The sequence below is a fragment of the Anabrus simplex genome, chromosome 1, assembly GCF_040414725.1.
Source record: "Anabrus simplex isolate iqAnaSimp1 chromosome 1, ASM4041472v1, whole genome shotgun sequence".
Lineage (NCBI taxonomy): Eukaryota > Metazoa > Arthropoda > Insecta > Orthoptera > Tettigoniidae > Anabrus > Anabrus simplex.
The window spans coordinates 1,723,195,131-1,723,218,692 of record NC_090265.1 but is presented as its reverse complement, the minus strand read 5'-3'; the positions used below and the strand labels follow the sequence as shown (position 1 = coordinate 1,723,218,692).

General features: G+C 40.0%; 1 protein-coding gene across 1 annotated transcript in view; it reads right to left on the bottom strand.

The window, feature by feature from the left end:
• Positions 1 to 23,562, bottom strand: part of LOC136858719 (apyrase) — a 168,050-nt gene that overhangs the window by 49,884 nt on the left and 94,604 nt on the right. The window contains exon 4 of the mRNA XM_067138461.2: positions 5,994 to 6,191. Coding sequence (XP_066994562.2) covers positions 5,994 to 6,191 — 198 coding nt within the window. The remainder of the gene's footprint in view (positions 1 to 5,993; positions 6,192 to 23,562) is intronic.

Here is a 23,562-nt window from a genome sequence, read left to right as displayed (position 1 = left end):
TCCGGCCCTCTACTTCGGCTTACTCTTCCCCCATTTTCCTGGTGCCCAAGCCCCAGGGTGGTTATAGGCCTGTTTTGGATTACAGGGCTCTTAATCGTAAAGTGGTCTTGCAGTCTGTCCCGCTCCCGGATTTACATACGTGTTTTTCATGGTTCAAGAGGGCGAGGTACTTCACTGTCCTGGACCTCAATCAAGCTTATTACCAGATTCCGCTCGCGGAGGAGTCTCGTCATCTGACGGCCTTCGCGACAGACTGGAACCTTTATGAATTTTGCCGGCTGCCTTTTGGGATCTCGACAGGCGCCGCCGTTCTCATGAGACTCCTTGATCAGTTGTTTTCCGACATTAAATTTGACTTCCTTTATCACTATCTTGATGACGTAGTTTTGTATTTGGAGACGTTCGAGGATCATCTCCAGCACCTCGATGAAGTATTGTCATGCCTGAGGAAGGCTGGCTTGACAGTCAAATTGTCCAAGGTCTCGTTCGCCAAACCTCAGATGTCCTTTTTGGGGCATATTGTATCCTCTAACAGTGTCTCGGTCGATCACTCCCGCACTCAGGCCATTCAGGATTTTCCTCCTCCGCAGGATGTGAAAGGTGTGTCCCGCTTTGTCAGAATGGTTAACTTCTTCCGAAAATTCGTCCCGAATTTTGCCAGTCGTGCGGCCCCTCTTAATGCACTCCGGCGTAAGCGAGTAAGGTTTCAGTGGGGAGCTTCTCAGCAGGCTGCTTTTGACGATCTCAAGCTGGCCATTTCTAACGCTCCGGTGTTAGCTATGCCGGATTTCACTAAGGTCTTCATAGTGCAAACCGACGCTTCTTCGTCAGCTGTCGCAGCCGTTTTGCTCCAGGAATCTGAGTTAAGGAGACGCCCCATTGCTTATGCTTCACGGGCTCTTACCCCTTTAGAAGCTAAGTACTCCGTGTACGAGCTTGAAGGCTTGGCTGTTCTTTTTGCTCTAGAACGCTTTCGTGTGTACCTAGAGCATGTTAAGTTTGAGCTTGAAACTGACAACCAGGCGTTAAGTTGGGTGCTTGGGAAACCACGGAAAACTGGTCGCTTGGCTCGTTGGGCCATTAGAATTTCCGCCTTTCAATTCAACGTCCATTATATTCGGGGCTCTGAGAACGTTGTAGCGGATACTCTCAGCAGGATGTTTTCTGAACAACCTATTCTTGATGACGAACCAGGTCCTTCTGAGTCCTCTCTAGCAATATCTTTGGTTGGAGCGATTTTATCTGATACCCCTCTCTTGTATCACGATATAGGTAAATTTCAATTGGAAGATCCGCTCTTGGCTCCTATCGTCCAAGACTTGAAGGATGGGAAAATTGTCGATCCGTACGTATTGAGGAACGGAGTTCTTTGTTGCCCCTCCCGTCATGATCGTAAGATGAAGGTTGTAATTCCACCTGTGTTGGTCCCTATGATCTTTAAGTATTTTCATGAAACTCCCCTTGCAGGTCATCAGGGAGTATTTAAAACAAGGGAGAAGATCAAGGAAAATTTCATCTGGAAGGGAATGGACGGAGACGTTCGCGAACTTGTCAAGGCTTGTAAGATTTGTAGGATTAGTAAGCCATGTGTTAATTCTCGGGTTGGGTTGTTATCCTCTACCCAAGCTACCCGTCCTATGCAACGTCTATATATCGATTTCGTAGGACCTCTCCCGAGATCGAAATCTGAATCAAATAGGTTTATTTTGGTCTGCGTGGATGGCTTCACTCGTTTTACATGGTTATTTCCGACGAGGATGGCCAACGCTGAAACAACCATTAGATGTTTAAAAACCATATTTTCATCATTTGGTCCTAGTCAGTATTTGGTTTCAGACAATGCGAGAGCCTTTACATCTAATCTATTTAAGAACTTCTGTTTTAGCCTGTCGATTACTCACGTCACGACTTCCCCTTACTACCCCCAGCCTTCCTACGCGGAGAGAGTTAATAGGAATTTATGCTCGGCCCTCATTGCTTTCCATTACCACGATGTTCAGAGGTGGGACACCACCTTGCCGTGGCTGGCTTATGCTTTTAATACTGCGGTGCATGAGGCGCACCAGTTTTCCCCTTTCTCTCTCACGTTTTCGTTTCTTCCGAACTCGCCGCTTTCCAATTTGTGGCATATTGATGATTTGTTGCCTGAGAGGGTGGATCCTCTTAATATTCGCGCGAACTGGAAGAAAGCTAAAGAGAATCTTCAGGTCTCCTACCAGAGGAAGAAGGAGCGCTACGATAAGGGGCGTCAGCCTACCAGCCTGGCTGTCGGGGATGAGGTATTCATTAAGAATTTTGTTCCCTCTGGGAAGTTGGCACCCAGGTTCCGTGGTCCTTTCCGGATTATTGATTTTCTTACCCCGGTCACCCTGTTGGTGAGAGACCCCGTGACCGAGGGAGTTTTTCGTGTTCATCTTTCTCAGCTTCAATCTGCTCAATGAAGTTTTTGCTTTAATTGGTTGGCGAGAACCGATACGTCTGTGGTGTTCATGTTTGCGGGGTTTGTTCCCCTGTTGCTTTACTAACTTCTGTATTTTATGGGGAGTTGTATTTTACTTAGTCTGTAACAGTTTTTAAATTTGGTATGTGAGCCCTCCTGCAGCCCTACCTAGCCTCCTACCTCCACGCCCGGCGCGCTGACCCGGGATTGTCTTCCTCCACCTTGACTCTTACATCTTATCGGCTCTTGTGAAGACAAAACTGCTGGCCTTAAACTTGTATGTTTCAGCATTATGGAGGTTCCATCTTCGCCGTCGCTCCGTGAGAAGGGCCCCTCATGTGGGCATGTTTTGGCATGCGCTGACTCCATCGGCCGTCCTTCCGGGCCGTTTTTCTGCATGTTGTATGTTTTGCGCTGGCTAGCATTCGCTGCCGGTTGTGGCACGCATCGTCCATCTGGCTTATTGCATCTTGGTGTGCCTGGTTGCCGCGTGTTCGGCATTCGTCATTCATTTTGAGCCATGCCAGTTTCGTCGTCACTTGGACTTGCAAGCCGGTAGCTCGCCCGGCGATTCTCCTTCAACTTATTCTAATCTTGTTATTGAGATGCGCATTTTGAAATATGGATTCTCACGGACTGGCTTTTATTGCCTTTCGCCAAGCTAAAAGGTGTTTACCTAATGAAATGTTAGGCCAGTTGTTGGTGTATCCTAAGCAAAGACTCTTTCTCCGAGTGTTTTTAATTGCTTAAGCAAACTGTTATTTATTTGTTTGGAAAAAAGAACTTTTTATCAAGAGCTCTTGTGGTGTCTAAAGTAAAAGAAGAAAGACTTTTTCCAACCTGGTTGGAAACTTAGGGAGGGAGGTCTGTACCAAGAGGAACTCTCCTTCGTCATGTACTTTTAAATTTACAATTCATACAGGTCGATCTGCATATATTATATCTTTGTAACATGTGTGTTTTTTTTCCTATCTTAATAAAGTACAAATGTTGTCCCGTTCCCTTATGGCCCCAGGGAAATGCGAAATTATTTCCGCCCTGGTGGCACCCTCCAAATTGTGTTGGCAAGCCTTCCTCCGACCTGCGCACTTGTCGTGTTCTCTCTCCACCTTGCCCCTCCTCGCCTCTGCCGAGGGATGGCACGGTGCTCGCAGAAAACTTCGTTCAGTTCGCTTGGAGCGAGCAAGCAGCTTGGTCATCTAGCCGCGAGCGTGGAGGTAGGAAAGCTTACCAACCAACGTTAGGCTTAGGGAGGGAGTTGCCTTATATTGAGAATGTAACGTATTTGTTCTCTTGTTAATGGAGGCTAAGAGCCTCAATAAATAGTAAGAGGGTTTACTTCTGTAAAAGTTAATGTGTTAACGGGGTTTCTTTTAATTCAACATGTTGTCACTAAAAGGAGTTTGTTAAGAATTGAGAATTGAGAGTTGTAATATTTGAATTGTTGGAGGGCAGGTCCCCCAATGAATACGGACTTTGTTTGTGCGCACTCATTATTGTAATAAATGTTCAGCATTACAACGACTCGGTTTTCGCTGACTGCGTTATGGGTCTCCTTGCTCGTCACTGGTATTCAGCCTTCGGTCTTGAAGCCCGCACCTTCCTTATTTCCATATCGCTGCCAATTTTACTTGGTGCAATAAAGATAAAAATCAGAAAGCACATTCCATTTGATTGTCAAAGGGCGTGTTATTAAAAACTTAAAGAAAGTTGAGCATTGGTAGTGGTCGTTGGTTCTTGAAGTTTCTATTTATATGCTTATAAATTTTGAAGAATTTACAAATGGCCTGGTTCTTTTTAAGATGATAATGATAATATGGCTGATTATGCCTACAATTGATAGGCAAAACATGTACCATCTAATATATCAATTTTATGCTAATATTTTGATAAGGACAAAGTCTTAACTTTTAAGATTGTATTGAATAGGTGGGAGAACTATATAAACATTCTAGTGTTAGTTAATATAAGTGGTATGTTCCGAGCTGTCAGTAGAGATGGTGTGGGAGGACATCAGGAGACAAATAAGTTTGAGTGGTGTCTTTAAAAGTAGGAAAGATCACAATATGAAGATAAAGTTGGAATTCAAGAGGACAAATTGGGGCAAATATTTGTTTATAGGAAGGGGAGTTAGGGATTAGAAGAACTTACCAAGGGAGATGTTCAATAAATTTCCAATTTCTTTGCAGCCATTTAAGAAAAGGCTAGGAAAACAACATACAGGGAATCTGCCATCTGGCCGACTGCCCTAACTGCAGGTCAGGATTGATTGATTGATTGTTGCTCTGCTTTGTATAAAATGCTGGGTACGTGATGTATGCCTTCACATCACAGCTCTCACTTTATTATCCTCCCAATTTGTTTAAAGCTCAGGGTTCAATGTTAAGGCCATTTCTGTTGATTCATATTGGTTTCCGAGGTGTGCAGAAAAGTTTAAAAGAGACTTGATATGGAGCAGAACAGACTTGGAATCTAAAACATCATCTACTGTAAGTTCCAGCTGTGATTCAAACAATTAATAACTATATTATTAGAATTATGTATGGCAGAAATGCCTCCTCCTCCTCCTCCTCCTCCTGACAAAGAAGGGTGAGAGTCGAATACAGGCGACAGAAATTAAGTTCTTGAGGAGTATAATTCAGAAGAGTAGAAGAGACAAAATAAGGAATGAGAAAATCCGGAAAGACATTGGAGTGGAAAAAATGAATGATAGAACGGAGAAGAGCTGATTAAGATGGTTTGGGCACATAAAGTGAATGAGTGATAAAAGAATGCCAAAAAAGGTGATGGAAATGCAAATGCAAGGAAGGAGTGGCCGCGGACGACCACGGCTGAGATGGTAGGACACAATCCAACGCAGTATTAGAGAAAGAAACCTGGACTGGGACACAGTGTTGAAGGAGGAGTGGTGGAAAGACCAAAGAAAGTGGAGAGGAACCATATTTTCCCTTACGTGTCTACAGCTGGATAATGGGAAATTATGATGATGATGGTGATGATTGTGTTCGAACAAGAATACTGACGTCATTGTAATGACCTCTTAAGTTCAGTGAATTGTGTGTGTGTGTGTGTGTGTGTGTGTGTGTGTGTGTGTGTGTGTGTGTGTGTGTGTGTGTGTGTGTGTGTGTGTGTGTGTGTTACAGCATCATGGGAAAATGGTTGGATGTTAATGAAACTTGGCATTTCAGTTTAGAATAAGGTTGAATAGGATCTTAGTTAAAGTATAAGTTATTCTCAAAATTTCAGCAGGTGGGGGTTCCTGAGAAGGGGCCAAAGGAATAAAACTCAATGAATCTCTCTTACAGTTGGTTTTACTCTAAAATAAACTAATTCATGGCAACATTTGAACTTATGGTATTGTGGTCCAGAAGAGGGTTCCCTTCTGCAGTCATTAGCTGTCCAAAGTTACCTCGTACTCACTGTATTGCTGTCCAGAAGAATTGGGTTCCCCTCTATCATCGCCAACTCTCCACAGTCACCATGTATTTACCTTGCTGTATTGTACTGTGGTCCAGATGAATGGGATTTCTTTCTGCATTCACCATGTACTTACCTTGCTGTATGTTTTTGTCCAAAAGAATTGGGTTTCCTTCAGCAGCCACGAGCTCCCCTTGTTCGTCAAACCAGGCTGTCAAGTTTCCCAGCCACTTGGAGTAGGCTCCTGCCTGAACTATTGCCACAAGACGACCGCTGCTTTGCCTTACCATCACAGGGTACACGTCTGCTGCTACGTCGCCGCCTGGTGGAGTCCCTGTGGCACACATCGAGATGCAAACTTTAACTCTTTTCAAGGAATGGAAAACTATGCTTTTTAAGATTTGAATTGTTAGAATAAAAAGCAAGCATCATCATTATATTTCTGGTATGTCCGTGCTCACATGTATCATGTAATAAAATGCCATTGACCTATTTTAACCATTTACAACAATATGTTCTAAAAAGGTACCTAACTTACAAACGAGAAATGCATATATTTTATAACACAAATTAACATTTTGCAATTTTTATTTGTAAAATCAAGAAAATCATTGTAATACCTTAGTACCTTGTAAGTGGCTGATATTTACTGTAGAGTAGGTGAGAGCACATTGTGTTACTTATGAAGGATTAAGAAGAGTGCAAAAATCCACGAGCCTTCTCCTGGCGGACACTTTTGAATATTACACGTTATCTCATTTTCTTGGTCCGTGTTGAGCTGTCATATAATATTTATTCAAAACAATTTTTGATGGTGTCCACCTTTCAAGTACAATTTATTTTTCTTTACAAACAGAATCTTTACCAACAACTGAATTGATGTTAATGTAGAGATTCCATTTGAAAAATAAATTGTATTGAAAAATTGTTTTGAATAAATATTACACTTCTGAATAGCCAATAAAGACATTTCCTTTTTACAATTCCCTGACAGAAATACATGGGTATAATTATACAGAAAAACTGCTTCTCACTAGCAGACATTCTGAACATTGGGCATGGACACAACAAATACGTAGACTATTTGTGGATAACATTTTTCTGTATAATGTACATGGAGATGGTTCCAGAAGAGATTAATGTGAAAATGGAAGAGCTAAATCTGAACTTTCTGAAAGAATGTTTCTTGAGGGTCCACCTTTTCAATACCTACATTATATGTTTTTTATTAATTTACATAAATACCATAATATTACATCATTACTATGTCTTAAGCAGGACATGTTTCACCTATTTTTTAGGGATCTAGATCAAAAATTGCTAGGATCCTAGGCTTCGTGTATGATAAAATGCTTAAAATAGTTGGGCTAACATGAATTGCTCTGTCTAAAAAGTTGTGCTTATACATGCTATATATCTTATAGAAACATCCGGCTAATATGAATTGCTCTCTCTAAATGTTATGGCACACATACTGTACATGTTTACACATAACTTTTTAGATAGAGCTATTCATGTTAGCCCAAGTATTTTAAGCATTTTATCATAAAGCCTGGAATCGTAGAAATTTTTGATCTTAGATTATAGGAACGGCAGCTGAAGATGCCTAAAAGAATAGGTGAAACATGTCCTGCTTAAGACATGGTAACGATGTAATATTACTTATGTAAATTAATAAAAAACATAATGTATTGAAAAGGTGGACCCTCAAGAAACATTCTTTCAGAAAGGTATATGTTGCTCAATACGGACCTAACAATGAGATTTATAACTTGTAAAATCTACGCGTACCAAATTTTTAAAACAATTTGATGATGGTGCAGCAGATTTAAAGTCTGCTGATGTTCGCTCAATCAGATGTTGATGATGATGATGACTGTGCAGAAGTAGCTTACAAACTGATTACACCATTTAAAAAAGGTGAGAAAAGTGAAAAATTACTTAAATACCATAATACAAAGATGCAGGGGACTTGACATTACTTCGAAAGCAGAAATGAGTGAAACTTCTTAGAATCATTACTGATCATATTAAACATCTTCATTTGGAAGTGTAGAACCAGTAATGCTGATGTTTATAACTACAGCACAGGAATCTCTAATAGAATACATCTTCATCCCAGAAAATGAACTAAATATGGATTAAATAGTATTATTCACAGCTCATCAAAACTATACAACAGAAACAATACTTCATAGGATTTGTTCCGCAGTGGAACAGGGTCCGCTGTTTTGCAAGCAAAATTCCACTTGGTTCTATTGAGTGCATCGTTTGGATCTAGATGAACATAGCACATAGTACTTGAAATAAAATGAAAGTTAAGATAAAAAGGTATTTGATAAAGAAGAAGTTATGTTAAAACATTAACCTAGATGTACATTACCAGTATATTAAGTTAATTTGTTTTCTTAAAATATTATCACCACTGAACAGTTTATTTACATTGTAATTATATAAACTGATGTCACTTATGTACATCATGTATATTGCTACCATCAATGAACACTCGTGGGAATCAGTCTTTTAAAAGAATAAAAAGATGATTTCTGCCAGGTGTTTTCATTTTGAGAAGTTAATAAAACTTCACAATATAATAATAATAATAATAATAATAATAATAATAATAATAATAAATAGGAAGGAAAATATCTCCTGGGCGAAGAAGAATCTCCTGGCTCGACAACCTTAAAACCTGGTTCAACTAAACATCTACAGAACTGTTCCAAATTGCAATGGATAAAGCCAGAATAGCCATGTTGATCACCAATCCAAGGTGGACAGGCACTCTTAAGTTTCTTTATAGATCCCCAAAGATGTTTGCTGCTGAATAGTTCCCCAGCAGTGGACAATGGATTTGAATGGGGTAAGCCACTAGTCCAACAAAATCATCACCGTTGTGAGATGTTCCATTAAATTCTGTTAATATATTACTTGCTATATGTTAAGCCTCATATTAAACTTAATTTTATGGATGCAGCCAACGGCCGTAGCCGTGTTGAAACACCGGATCCCGTGAGATCTCCGAAGTTAAGCAACATTGGGCGTGGTCAGGAGTTGGATGGGTTGCCACGCGCTGTTGGTGGGCGGTAAGGGAATGGAGGAGCGGAAAGGAACTGGCCGCCCTACCGCACGTAAACTCCAGCTCAGGAACACCTCTGCGGAGGTTCGGACCTGCCTTCGGGCAGAATAACCTTTACCTTACCTTATGGATGCAGCATTATTCATTTTTGTGAGTGTTCATATGGTAAATGTATCCCCAAGCCCGTTTTAGTTTTTTTTTTTCCGAGTAGCGGACACTTCTTAACAACAGTCTCTTTATAAGTCCCCAAAGATGTTTGCTGCTGAATAGTTCACCAGCAATTGACACTGGATTTGAATGGGGTAAGCCGCTTGTCCAACAAAATCATCATCATTATCATCAAGATCTATTTAATAACACTCCATCCACTAGTAGGAAAAGTCCTCTCAGTTTTAATTGCTGTGCTGATGGGGTGAAAGTTCCTTATGGGGATCACTGTAAGTACCTAGGTGTTAATATAGGTAAGGAAAGATCTTCCTTGGGGGTAATCATGTAGACGGTATTGTAAATAAAGGGTACAGCTCTCTAAACAGGGTTATGAGGGCATTTAGAGTGTAAAGGAGAGGGCATACAAGTCTCCGGTAATACCCCAACTAGAGTATAATTCCAGTGTATGGGGTCCTCACCAGGTTTACTTGATTTTAGAAATGGAAAAAATTCAAAGAAAAGCAGCTCAATTTGTTCTGGGTGATTTCCGACAAAAGAGTAGCGTTGCAAAAATTTTGCAAAGTTTGGGCTGGGAAGACCTGGAAAAAAGGGAGACAAGCTGCTTGACTAAGTGGTATGTTCCAAGCTGTCAAAGGAGAGGTGGTGTGGAATGACATTGTGGACGAATAAGTTTGAGTGGTGTCTTTAAAAGTAGGAAAGATCACAAATAAAGTGAAAATAAAGTTGGAATTCAAAGGGACAAATTGAGGCAAATATTTGTTCATAAGAAGAAGAGTTAAGAATTGGAATAATTAACCAAGAGAGATGTTCAATAAATTTCCAAATTTTTTGCAATTATTTAAGAAAAGAGTAGGTAAACAATGGATAGGGAATCTGCCACCTGGGTGACTGTCCTAAATGCAGATCAGTGGTGGTGATTGAATGTATAATCAGGTTTTATTATTATTATTATTATTATTATTATTATTATTATTATTATTATTATTCCACTTTTATGACCACATGGGATCACTTTAGTCACTTCATTATCCAAGTCTCTTCGAAGGGACTGTCAGGGCTTTACGGTCCTCTCAGGACATTTTTCATATTTGAAATCTTCGTACTTTTGGTGATGAAAACATTCCTGTTGTTTCATTCCTGTGAATATGAAGCAGATGTTAGTGTTGTGGATTTTTCGTTTAATTGTATCTTATCTCTGGTGTCTTCAGGTGTAAGGCTGATTTTCTTCAGATCCTCTTATTTCTCTGATCCACCTGCATCCCGTTGTGGAATGTTTTGAGTTGACATTACACTGTACTTACCAGTTGTTTCAGAAGTCTTGAATCCTGCATTCTCATTATGTGTCCAACGAACCCTGTCTCCTTTCATGCATATTAATGGATTTCAAGTCTATTTATAAGACTTTGCTCACCACTATCTGCCAATGTTCGTCTTACTGGTATTTTTTGTTGACGCAGGTTCGTCCAGTTCTCCTTTCAGTTTTCTTTGGCATTTTTCCACATGAGGTCGGTGCTATATGTAGATTACCAGTACTATTTTTACCCAATTGTACACTGACCTTTTTCTCTTGGTTCAGAAATGCCGCTCGACTTAGAAGTGGTATCGTTAACATACCCTTTAACAATACAATGTGAGGATGTTCCGAAAAATAATGCCAGAAGCCTTCATAACTTTCATGAGAGTTATAAACAGTACGAATCTAAAAGGCAGTGGCAAAATGAAACATATTTTTAGGGCGCTCCAACTGAATTTTGTTTGAAAACTGCTGTAAAATATGGCATGTGAAATCAGTGTGAACAGGCTGTCTTCTAATTTGAATTGTAATCCCCAGTTAAGAACGGGAAACTGTCTATGGCAGACCTCTATTGTCCTTTTCATGCTGCTCAAGATCTCTTTGTAACTTGCCCCACTTCAAACCATGTTCGGAAATGATCCTGTCACTTACAGAACCAGGCCACAACTACTCTCTGATTTGGAGGTTAGGATCATTAATCACTTGGACATAAATAGAACAAATGTTATCCCTATCGACTGCAGTATATATCAGTTCTATTGCCTCCAGGTGATTGGATTGTTGCGATTGTACTCAGGGGCAGTGCATGGTGTTGCACAACTCCCAATAATTTTACATTTGATTTGTCATCTTTTCTTCTAATTTTTTAGTACCGGTACTGTATAACAAACCTGAGTTATACCGTACTTTAAAATATGTTACAATCAAGCATCTGTGGTCATTCAATGTACTAATGCTTTGAAACAGACCAATAAACTCAGGGGGTTTGCTTTCCTACGGCAATCTCTCAGGCGGACAGCGCAAAGCAATGTGGTTTCAATAGGAACAAGCCTAAGCCTGTATAGCATTGGGTAGCACAGTTGCTAAGATCGATCCTTGGGTGTTGCACGAGACCTGCAAGCCCCCTATCAAGAAACAATTTGAATGTTCCCGTTACATTGCACCACTCTGCAGAAATGAATTAATTCCTGCTTTCTCTCTCCTATCCCTTTCCATGCCACTAAGATACATCATACCACACCACCCACAATATTACCAACATTGTTTTTCTTATTTTATTTACAATTTCGTTTACGTAGCACCAACACAGATAGACAATGGAGTAGGAAAGAGCTAAGAGTGGAAAGAAAACAATTGTAGTCTTAATTAAGGTACAGTCCAAGCATTTGCCTGGTGTGAAAATGGGAAACCACAGAAAACCACCTTCAGGGCTGCCGACAGTGGGGTTCAAACGCACTATTTTCCGAATGCAAGCTGACAGCTACGTGACCCAAACCACACAGCCACTTGTTCAGTCTTTGGTATTTCATTGGTAATCATAGGCATACTTTGAAAAGAATAAAAGATTGTTGACCTCGGCAATACTTTTTATTGAAAGAGATCTGGTGATGGAGATCGCAAACTTCAATCAATGGGTGACTGACAAGTTTACATGAATGAAAAACAGGAGGGCAAATTTAAGTGAGGTAAGAATAACTCTTAGTTATGCTGTATAATTTGCCTCTTATTTCCTGTGTTTGAATTGCTAGATATATTTCAGTTTTATTTGGAATACAGTTCATTACTTAATAATAGTAGACTTTCTTGTTATTTCTGTAAGCTTCTCACATAAAAATGTTGGTGCAACACCCAGCTTCATATACCACCAGCCACCACTGATTGTACTACTCATTGCACCTAAAACACCAGCGAAACTTCCTTTTACTGAAGGAAATGCTTAGTAATCTATTCATGGATGTTATTGCTGCAGAATCTCTGCTGACAATTTTACTAACTGAAGTTTCTTGGAATCCTAGCACTGTCTCCAAACATTCCATGTAAAATTGTCATACGTGCATTTAAAAATTGGTAGATCTCGAATGTGCTTGATGACACAGAAGAATATGCTTTGTACAAAGATAGTGACAAAAAAATAAGGAACGATAAATCTGAACCATCTGATGATGATGACTGACTAAATAGTTAAATGGCAGAAAATGTATTTCTTTTACTTTGTGCGTTTCATTAATAAATTTTTCCGATTGCCAGGGGTCGGCTTACAATCAAATAAATACAGTAAACTAAATTTTAAGGCCAGATGCTGTTCCAGGAGTGTGCTGGTGGTAGTATGATGTGTAAAGTGTGCATGAGAAAGAATGTAAATACTTGGTCCCTGAGCTAGAGGAGCTAGCAGCTAAAATCTCCATTTGGATAGGAATCCAACCCAGGACTCTCTTAACTGAAATTCACTAGCTCATTGTTCAAACAAGGTGTCTAACAATGTTGACATTCTGATTGTGCTGCTACCTAGCAGTTCCTGCAGCTGAGTCACAGCCATCTTGTTAGAGAAGCCTGTAACGTAACACGGGTGGTGTAATTCCTACCTAGCAGTTCCTATGGCTGAGTCACAGCCATCTTGTTAGAGAAGCCTGTGACGTAATACGGGTGGTGTAATTCCTATACTACTAATACTATATTTCGTTGGCGTTCTGGCAGAAGTTACTAAGTCCAAAAACATAGTTTTGAGATAAATGGGTTTTAAGAAATCAGTGATATATGATTCTATACCACTGCGAGGCTATCACACCTTTTGGGCTACTTCTTGTTGCAATGCCTTCTACTCTGTTACATATTAAGTGATTAAGTCCAATTAGTCACTTTTGCCTGGACGTCAATCTTCAAAAATGGACTTCACATTAGAGGGTAGGGTACCCGTACCCCCAGAATGGTTCATTCTATTAAAATAACGACCACGCCATTGTGTAGAACGTGTTTTCTTTACCCCAGTACTGCATTTAACTCAAATTTGTTAAAAATGGACTTAGTCACTTCTGCCTGAATGCCGATGATTTTTAAAATCATAATATAAGAAAGGATGCAAAAACAGGCCTATAGTACCGTGCTTGGCTATGAAAAGTGCACTGGTGAGGTGGCGCCGTATTCTCTCTTCATTTCTAACTACAAGACGGTGTTAATCAGTGTTACCACTTTTAAACCGGAGTTAAACCTACAAAGTACTGGGCCGAGTCACTTTCTTTGTTACTCAGGAGTAACTTACTGAGGAATAGATGTGATCACATAAGGAACAGACAGCGGGAAATTGCACCATGTTTGCAATGTTAAAAGGGTACGGTAACATGGTTCTGCAAAGGAGGAAAATGAAAAAATTAAGAGTTATTTACACACTATTGCAACTTGATTATACCTGCCATAATAGAGGAAATCTAAGATTAAATTAGCAATAATAAAAAAACAATTATGGATAAGACCCTGGCTATTGGGAGGAGATAATAGAGGAGGAACTGCAATCCTGGTAAAGGAATTTGAAACTGAATATCTCAAAGAATATAAATCTTTTATGAGACTGGGGTTACATGCATTTGATTGTTTACTTGAAATGATAACTCCTAAAATTAAAAAAAGCAGACATTGTTTTGAGAGCTGCTATTCCAGCAATAGTGATATTACAGGTTACTGAAGAAATTGAAACAAAGAGAATCGGACAACACAAGAACTCTCTTACGCAACTGACTTGACTAATTACACTGGCCAAGTGAAGAAGGAGTGCAGCGCAGAGATGAGTGGGCAGATGGTGGTGGTACTTATTCGGCTGAGCGATTGGGGCACGTTTCTATTCATTGTTTCACCCTAATCACTCTCTCCCTAGTAGGCTGAGTACTGACTGTACTTATCACATTAGCCAAGTACTCGGCCGAATGTAATGTCTCAGCCCAGTACTCTGTAGGTATAATTCTGGCTTTAATATTGCTTATCGAATTACCCTAAAGTCTTTGGGGTAATTACTCTAATTTAGGGTAATTTTAGGGTAAGGTTATTTTTAGGGTAATAAATTAGAAGTTTTGAAAATTGCTTATGTGTTAAAGTATTAGAATATTTTACTACAAAAACAAAATTTAGATACGCTTGTCTTATTTCCAGCTCTGCTGTAATAGTAGCCTATTCTTGAGTGTTCAAATTTAACACACTCCTGAACACCATGTTTGGTGTGAATAATTGCATTTATTGTGTCTGTTGATTATGTTGGGAGATGAAAGCGTAATGATATTAAGCCTCGTTAACATTAATCAAGTGATGAAATATTTTTATTCTTAGAATTAAATATTAAAGTAAAAGTAAACTCGTGTCCTCACTCTGAGGTAGTGCAACTCTTTTCAGGCACACCCCCAATGGGGGTGAGCTGCATGTACCATTTCAACCACATACCAACCCTCCTGCCTTTCTTAAATTTCCGGCAGTACTGGGAATGGAACCCAGGCCCGCGAGGATGGCAGCTAATAACACTAACCACTATGCTATGGAATTGGACATTAGATATTTTTTATAATTAACTTATTGTACGTCTGAAGATGGAAATACGGTATATAGTACACAGGGCTTTCTTTTAAAGCAAAATAATTATATAAACATGCAGGCATATAGCATTCATTTTACAGTACACAGACAAAGGTAATATTTCGATCTGCAATCGTCGACTATAGGGGTGGCCTATAATAGGAAATTATGTTTCTAGTTAGGTATTTTTATATCTAGGGTAATTTAGGGTAAATGATGGTAATGTTAGGGTAATTTCACTCATGCTCAGTGGCAACACTGGTTCTGATGGCATTCATTTAAGACCGACTCCAATCCTCAGACCTTAAAGCTACTCTCGATCGTTCAAAGATGGCGAATCGAGTAGCCGGAATTGTTGGAAATATGGGTTTGTTTTGGTTTGTTGTTATCGTATGTAATCGGTGTAATTTTATGAAAGTTGACGATAGATATTAGTTTCTTTGTAGAATATAAGTGCGCGAGTGTATTTATATGAGTCAGTGGACACATAGGATCTGTAATTGTGCGCAGTAATGTGAGAATGTGCTTGTTTTCATCGTGTTTTTTTTTTTACCCATTAAAAACATGAGTGCACTAGGTGGACCAGGTTTTAGTCTAACTGTGGCAATGTCTCTCATACAACTATTCTTAAGTTTCCTACGGAATAGAACATTAAGATAGAATGGATTAGGAATATATCATGTTTATTTTGAAGTCCATGACAAAACTGTAGCGTGCATACATCATTTTGGGAATAAGTCTGAGGTTAGAGAAGCCATTTCTCTACTTCCAAACTATTCGTGTTCCCCGAAAAATATTAATTTAGATAGAATATAATTGATATTGTGATATCCGTCAGTGTCTGTGTGCTTCAAAGTGTCGAGTGATTTAGATGCAAGTGTATTTTACAATAATCTGTGCTTTGCCTGCGGAAATGTTTGGCTGGATCTTGGAGTATAACAAAACTTATAAATGTGGCAGATGGAGTAATCTGTATACTGTTACACAGAAGAAATAGTGACTTAAGAGGGATTAGTTGGGTTTGTAACGTAGGGCTTTACACTACCAATACCTTCCGATTCATGCTGTGGTTATCTGTTATCAAGTAGACTGCTTCGAACTGAAGCTCATCCATTTGGTTAAATATCAATAATTAGTCAATAGAGCTTTTGAACATTTGAACTCATGTTATTTAATGGGTAAAAACCTATTATACCTGTAGTGTCTGAACGTTTCATTACTAAGGTTACTATCATTGTGTGAGGTGCTGTTATGCCATATGTCAACATCATGTTAACATTACCAGGGCCGTTCATTGGGTTAACATAATCATTTCGGGTGTAGGCCCTACTTGGGCTGAGTGGCTCAGACGGTTAAGGCGCTGGCCTTCTGACTCCAAGTTGGCAGATTCGATCCTGGGTCAGTCCGGTGGTATTTGAAGGTGCTCAAATACGTCAGCTTCGTGTCGGTAGATTTACTGACACGTAAAAGAACTACTGCGGGACTAAATTCCGGCACTTCGACGTCTCCGAAAACTATAAAAATGTAGTTAGTGGGACGTAAAGCCAATAACATTATTATTTCATTAGGTGGTGAATTTAAGAAATTGTCCACCACTTCAAAACTAAGGCAACAAATTATGTTTCATAGTTCTCATGAGAGCGAATAAATCGAAGAATTTCGCACCTTAATTTACTTTGAAACATTCCAAAATGATGTTATAACTATCATTTTAACAGTTTTATAATGTATTTTTGTCTATCCAGCGAAGCGAAATCTAAGAGAAAACGTTATTTGACGAATTGAAATTTCTAAATAATCAGCTTGTTGGTCTCTTTTCTAGTAGAATATATGTGATTCTAGTTGATTATATGTGGTGCGTACCTGTTGGCGAAGCGTTTTCATACGTGTAAAAGTGATTTTCCCTATGATGTTACATTTATAATGTTAAATTACCGCCGTTTATATAATATGTAGGCCTACGTGATATTTTCGTGTTACCCAATACCAGCAATCCGGCTACTTCGGCCGCCATGTTTTTTATATTACGGTCTGAGAATTGCAGTCGGTCTTGATTCATTCATCAGTAACGAGTTAGAATAACAGAGAGACTGTATGCCGACTTCAGCGCTCCGTGCGAAAACAAGTTCATGAAGAGCAGCAATCAAAATCAATCAATACTGATCTGCATTTAGGGCAGTCGCCCAGGTGGCAGATTGCCTATCTGTTGGTTTCCTAGCCTTTTCCGAAATGATTTCAAAGAAATTGGAAATTTATTGAACATCTCCCTTGGTAAGTTATTCCAATCCCTAACTCCCCTTCCTATAAATGAATATTTGCCCCAGTTTGTCCTCTTGAATTCCAACTTTATCTTCATATTGTGATCTTTCCTACTTTTATAGATGCCATTCAAACTTATTCGTCTACTAATGTCATTCCACGCCATCTCTCCGCTGACAGCTCGGAACATACCACTTAGTCGAGCAGCACTTCTTTCTCTCAATTCTTCCCAACCCAAACATTGCAACATTTTTGTAACGCTACTCTTTTGTCGGAAATCACCCAGAACAAATCGAGCTGCTTTTCTTTGGATTTTTTCCAGTTCTTGAATCAGGTAATACACTGGAACCATACTCTAGTTGGGGTCTTACCAGAGACTTATATGCACTCTCCTTTACATCCTTACTACAACCCCTAAACACCCTCATAACCATGTGCAGAGATCGGTACCCTTTATTTACAATCCCATTTATGTGATTACCCCAGTGAAGATCTTTCCTTATATTAACACCTAGATACTTACAATGATCCCCAAAAGGAACTTTCACCCCATCAACGCAGTAATTAAAACTGAGAGGACTTTTCCTATTTGTAAAACTCACAATCTGACTTTTAGCCCCGTTTATCAACATACCATTGCCTGCTGTCCATGTTTTGAGTTGTCGAAACAAAGTGAGTTTGCATGGGAAAGTTGAGGTGACATGGAGACTGTGCATAGCGATTGAACATTGTGAGTTTTAAGAAGTGAAAAAGTTAGATTCTCGCCTTCAGGAATGCCAGCCGTATGCTCAGTGTACAGCTGCACTAATCGGGTAAGGTGATTGATAATATTCCCTTTTTTTTTCTTTTTTTTTTAGACTTATCATGATTTCTTGGTACGGTACGTGTTTATCTCAGTATTAAAGCTAAACCAGACATGGCAGATTAATGCTATGATGGAACAACTTCGGATGCCGTGCGTATCGTCCAAGCCACCTGGCTTTGAATTGCCACGCAAAATCTGGTTGGTTTTTAACCGAAGAAGAACCAACATAAGTGGAAGAAAATAACTTCTCAAAGTTGTGACTGTAGCACTGAAAAGCAGACTGTTCACCATTTAGCTCAAGAATGTCCTCTGAGAGCTTTCCCTGACGATCCAACAGAGTTCCTGGTTATGACGGAGGGATCAATTGATAACATTCGTGACCTGGATATTAGTTTATAATTGGAGAAAATTGTTAATATTTTTAAGTGATCTAGCCTGTGCTAAATAAATAAATAACCTGTTTATCTTAAGTCTTGAGGGCATTGTTCTTGCCATCTGGTGTTTGTGTATGATTCATTGAAGTTTGATATTTAGGTGATTTCTTTTTTCTATCTCCATAATGGTCCTGAAGGTCACTCTCTGTGTCTTATGCTTGGGCATTGGTTTGATGTAGGTATATTTCAGTCAAACATATATGAAACACGATAAATACAATATTTTACTGGTGTTTGTGAAATGTATTGTGTTTATTGTAGACATCAGTCGCATTATTAGGCTACACTTCATAATGGACAACTTTCAAGGTTACCTTTCAGATAGAAATCCTAGTATGATAGATTAAAAAAAGTGTCCTCTATATTATAATATTTTTACCAAGCAAGCCATATAGTTAGGGCCACGTAGGTGTGAGCTTGCATTCGGCAGATAATGAGGTTGAATCCCAATGTCTGCAGCCCTGAAGAAACAGGAGGTTGAGTTGATAGATATCACCTGTTACAAGATAATTTTTGATGAATTTTAAGCTAAAAATCAGTTTTCTAGGACTACCAGTTGAGGAGATGAGTTATTGAATTTTTAAGTTGAGGGATGTTTTCACCTACCTCCCTGACAGTGTACGTTTTGACATACTATTACAGTTGCTACAGTAACACAGATTATCAATCAAATTATACAAATTACACTGGGCTGATGACCGCGATGTTACAAAGCTCCTAATCAATCAACAACTTAAAAGAACGGTTCGTTAATGAGAGAGCACAAAGCCTTCCATATATCAATAGGTAATATATGGCAGCCATTTTGCGTAGTAGCCCTTGCATCAGTTCTGAAAAGTTAGGCTGATAAAATAACAGGTCCTAAGTTACAAGTTATGAGCCTATGAGGTAGCTCGCTAAGTTAGGTCCAGTGTATAGCAGCCATATTGCATAGTTCGGTTGAGCCTAGGGTCGAACCCGAGCCTGTATGAACCTGCAAACGTAGCCAGCCGTCCTACTATTAAAATTTCCCGCACTTGCCTACTGTGTGAACGCCTTCAAATTTAATACAGTTCTGACTAAAATTGCTTGCAGTGGTGGTGGTTGTTAAAATTGCGATGTTATTGCACGTCTAAAGAAAAGTAGGCCACGTAGTATCCGATTATCCGAAAAAGTTAGCTACTCATCTACCAAATGCTCATCAGCTCAAAAAAATTACGCTACATACTTTTGGGTCCTGGGAAAAGCGGGTGACGTCATCAAATTGCCTCCGGTATCAGAGGTAGTGGCGCGGGCCGCCATCATGCTGATTAGCCCCTGTGTCAGACCAAATACAGTAGAGACAAACCTCCTATTTTAATTTTATTGCTTGCTATAGGATTTTCATCCCAATTACAGCAGCATTCTTTGTGAACCTACAAATAATTATTACTTAATATTACCTAGCCTAACTTAAATCTATTCTACACTAATTCTTGAAAAAATGAAAACCTACAACCCGTTTTCCAGTCATTGACCGGGTCAGGGATGGAATGAATGAAGCAGATATAGGCTGTTAGTACGATGGGGTCGCCACTCCCAAAGTGATTTATTAATGACTGATAGATGCTATGAAATGAGAATGGAGAGTGTTGCTGGAATGAAAGATGACAGGAAATATCGCAGTACCCGGAGAAAAACCTGTCCCGCCTCCGCTTTGTCCAGCACAAATCTCACATGGAGTGACCGGGATTTGAACCACGGTATCCAGCGGTGAGAGGCCGACGCGCTGCCGTCTGAGCCACGGAGGCTACTAAACTAATTCTTATCTAATCCTTTTTACTGAAAAACTGAACGACTTTCTAGACATTCTGTATTGCCATAAGAACAAAGTTTAACTACATAAATAAAAGTATCACAATTAATAACAATAACACAGTATTCAGTCTATAGCATTAACATTTGGAAACACACACCAAAGAACAATGCATTGCTTATTATGACATTAACGGGAATATAAAGGCTGGCCGGTGTGATGCTCCATTCTGACTGTGGGATCAATTATATGGCCTTTCTTGTTGTCATGAATTCTTTTAAAATATTGTTTATTATTATTATTATTATTATTATTATTATTATTATTATTATTACTACAACTTCCCCCATGCGGGGGCTGCCACAAGGGCAAAGCATGTCGGCTACACAGTATTTTGTCTTCTAAGTTACTGTTGACTTTGCTAGTGTGCCAGGTAGAAAATTCACCAAAAGGCTCGGGAATATATTTGCAATACGGTTCTTCAGATGCTATATAGATGATTGCGGAGTATGGTCACTGAACCTCGTATTGCGGCGATAGCGATGTCGTGAAGTCGTGTCCGGCTGAGACCGAGAGAATCCCATAGCTGTACAAGAAATTTAGGGATTGTGCCTCGAGCTCCGATCATGAGTCCATGGACGGAAATATTGTCTAGGTGATATTTATCTTTATAGTAGTTTACAGTTGGCTGGTAAATTGACTTCTTTTCGGCGTCCACCTCTTCGGCCTGGCCAACGTGCGACTCGAAGCGTATTGTGGGATCTGAGATTAGTCCTTGCTTGCTAGCTGGTTGAAAGGCTATCATGTCAATACGTCTGTTACTCCCGTCGGTAGCTAGGCCAGAGACCTCTTCGTGCACCGTGAAACCGTGATCCCTCAGCGAGGTCGCAATCATGTGTCGTATTGTATGATGGCGGGAATTTCTCAATACCTCCCCGTGAGGGCAGGCTCCCAGGACATGGGCAAGAGTTTCGTGCTCTCTGTGGCAACGCCGACAGAGGGTGTTGTCCTGGGACCTTCCTGGCACGGAGCGAACGGCGCACACGTTCGCTGTCATCTTGATGGCCTCTCTCCATTCCGCACAGGATAAGCCTCGGTGATCTCTTATCCATTTGTTCGCTGGCGTGTATTCCTGGAAGAGTCCAACGCCCTTTCCTTTGTGTGGCAACTTCGTCCATGACTGAGCTTCTCTGTCTCGTAGTATCTGTCGGACCTTCCTTACGTTGAGAAGATGGCTATTTTTGGACATAACTCGATCATTCATTTCTATGCCTAGATCTTGCAAACAAATTGTACGTTCTTGTTCCAAGTTTCTAGTTGCATTAATGCAGCCGTTATTTGTAAGCGATAATTTATTACAGATGTCAGTATGCTGTAGTTTGGCTTCCCAAGTGGCGCGAAACAAACCGAGGCCTTCTACTTCCTTTCGGAGTATACCATATGATCCGGAACGTCTGCTGGTAGTTGTAATAATTCTTTAGTTCCACTCTTTAATATTTTATCCGCATCTGATAGAAAAGATTGAGGTATCTTGTTTAGGGGAGTAACTTGGAGTGGATAAATAAGAGTAGGTGATATTGAACTGTTTAAAATTGAAAATTTCTGGTCAGATTGCAGCAATGGTGAGCTAACAAGGGTGTCAATCTTGTTTCGCGTCTTTTCAAGTACGGCTTGTGGATCCAGTTAAATTTCATTGATGAAATTCACACCTAAGTAACGAATCGCACTTCCGTTGCACTGTGATTTAATTTCACAGTCGTCATTAATGATGATATTCTCCTCCGTTAGCCGACCTTTCTTGATAGAAAGACAAGCTGATTTTGAAGCGCTGATGTCCAGGCCGAGTTCCTTAAATCTTTCTATGGCGATCCTGGCTAGTTCGGCAGCAGATTCAGTGTTTTTCTCAAATATTACCGTATCGTCGGCGAAACACATTATAGTGAGGTTAGGCTCCTCGTTTGCAATCGAGTAACCGTAATTCCTTGCTAAAGAATCTTCGGAAAGTTCTTCCACAATATGATTGGTAGCGATGTTAAATAATGCCGGTGACAAAGGGGAGCCTTGAAGCACACCGAGAGCACGCACTGAATAGTCTGTAAAGGGATGAATTTTAATTGGCTTTTTTATTTGAAAATATGAAATTAACTCTTGAATTTGGGCGTGGCACATGGAAATTCAGGAGGGAAAGGAACTCAGAATTATCAATTTGCGAATTTATTATTTTATACGTGAACTTTGCCGCATCTTTCTGCCTCCGATCTTCTAAACTCTCCATTTCTAAATTTTGACAGAAGCTCGTTGTACGAAACCATTTGAGGATATTGTGATATTTAAAACATATATATATATATAAAAACTATTTCTTTTGCACCCTTGCATCCGGGAGATAGTGGGTTCGAATCCCACTGTCCACAGCCCTGAAGATGGTTTTCCGTGGTTTCCCATTTTCACACCAGGCAAATGCTGAGGCTGTACCTTAATTAAGTCGAAATTGGAAAGTATGGTTTCCTTTTTAACGCATAGTGTAATTAATAATAAAGATCTCCCAAAGAAAAGTTTACTAGTCATTCAGTCCATTTTTGGACAGCGACGGGCTGATTAAGGTTGGAAACCGACTCATTGGGTGAATGGTCAGCGTTGAGACCTTCGGTTCAGAGGGTTTCAGAGGGTTTGATTCCCGGCCGGGTCGGGGATTTTAATCGCGTCTAATTAATTCTTCTGGCCCGGGGACTGGGTGTTTGTGTTTGTCCCAACACTTTCCTCTTCATAGTCAGACAACACACTACACTGCCAACCACCGCATAAACACGCAATAGTAATTACATACCTCCATATAGGGTTGGCGTCAGGAAGGGCATCCAGCCGTAAAACATTGTCAAATCTACATGTGCGACATAGTTCGCACCCGCGACCCCACAGATGTGGGAATAAGCGAAGGAAGAAGAAGGCTTCTTCCGGCGAATCATGAACATCGTCGTCTTAAGCATTACCAACCCCTCCCCCCCCCCTCGCTCCCCCCGCCACAGCAACTGCTACATTCAACTTGACTACTGGCCTATCAACGGCAGGAGAGAAGCAAGAATGATCGTTGAAGTGCTTTTGCTACCATCCCACAGTTCCAGACGTATGCATGGCATATTTAGTAAAGAAAGGGGGAGGCTCGGCCCTTCATTACCACAGGAGTGGACTAAGCCTGTCTGTAAGAGAAAGCCACAGAAGAGGTTTACGTACTTGTCTTCAAAGGCTTCAGAGTTGCTGTCGGAGCTACTGCAATGCTTTACGGCAAGAAGAGATTTCTGAAAGCAGCTTTATTTTTGCGAAAATAAAAATATCGTTTGAGC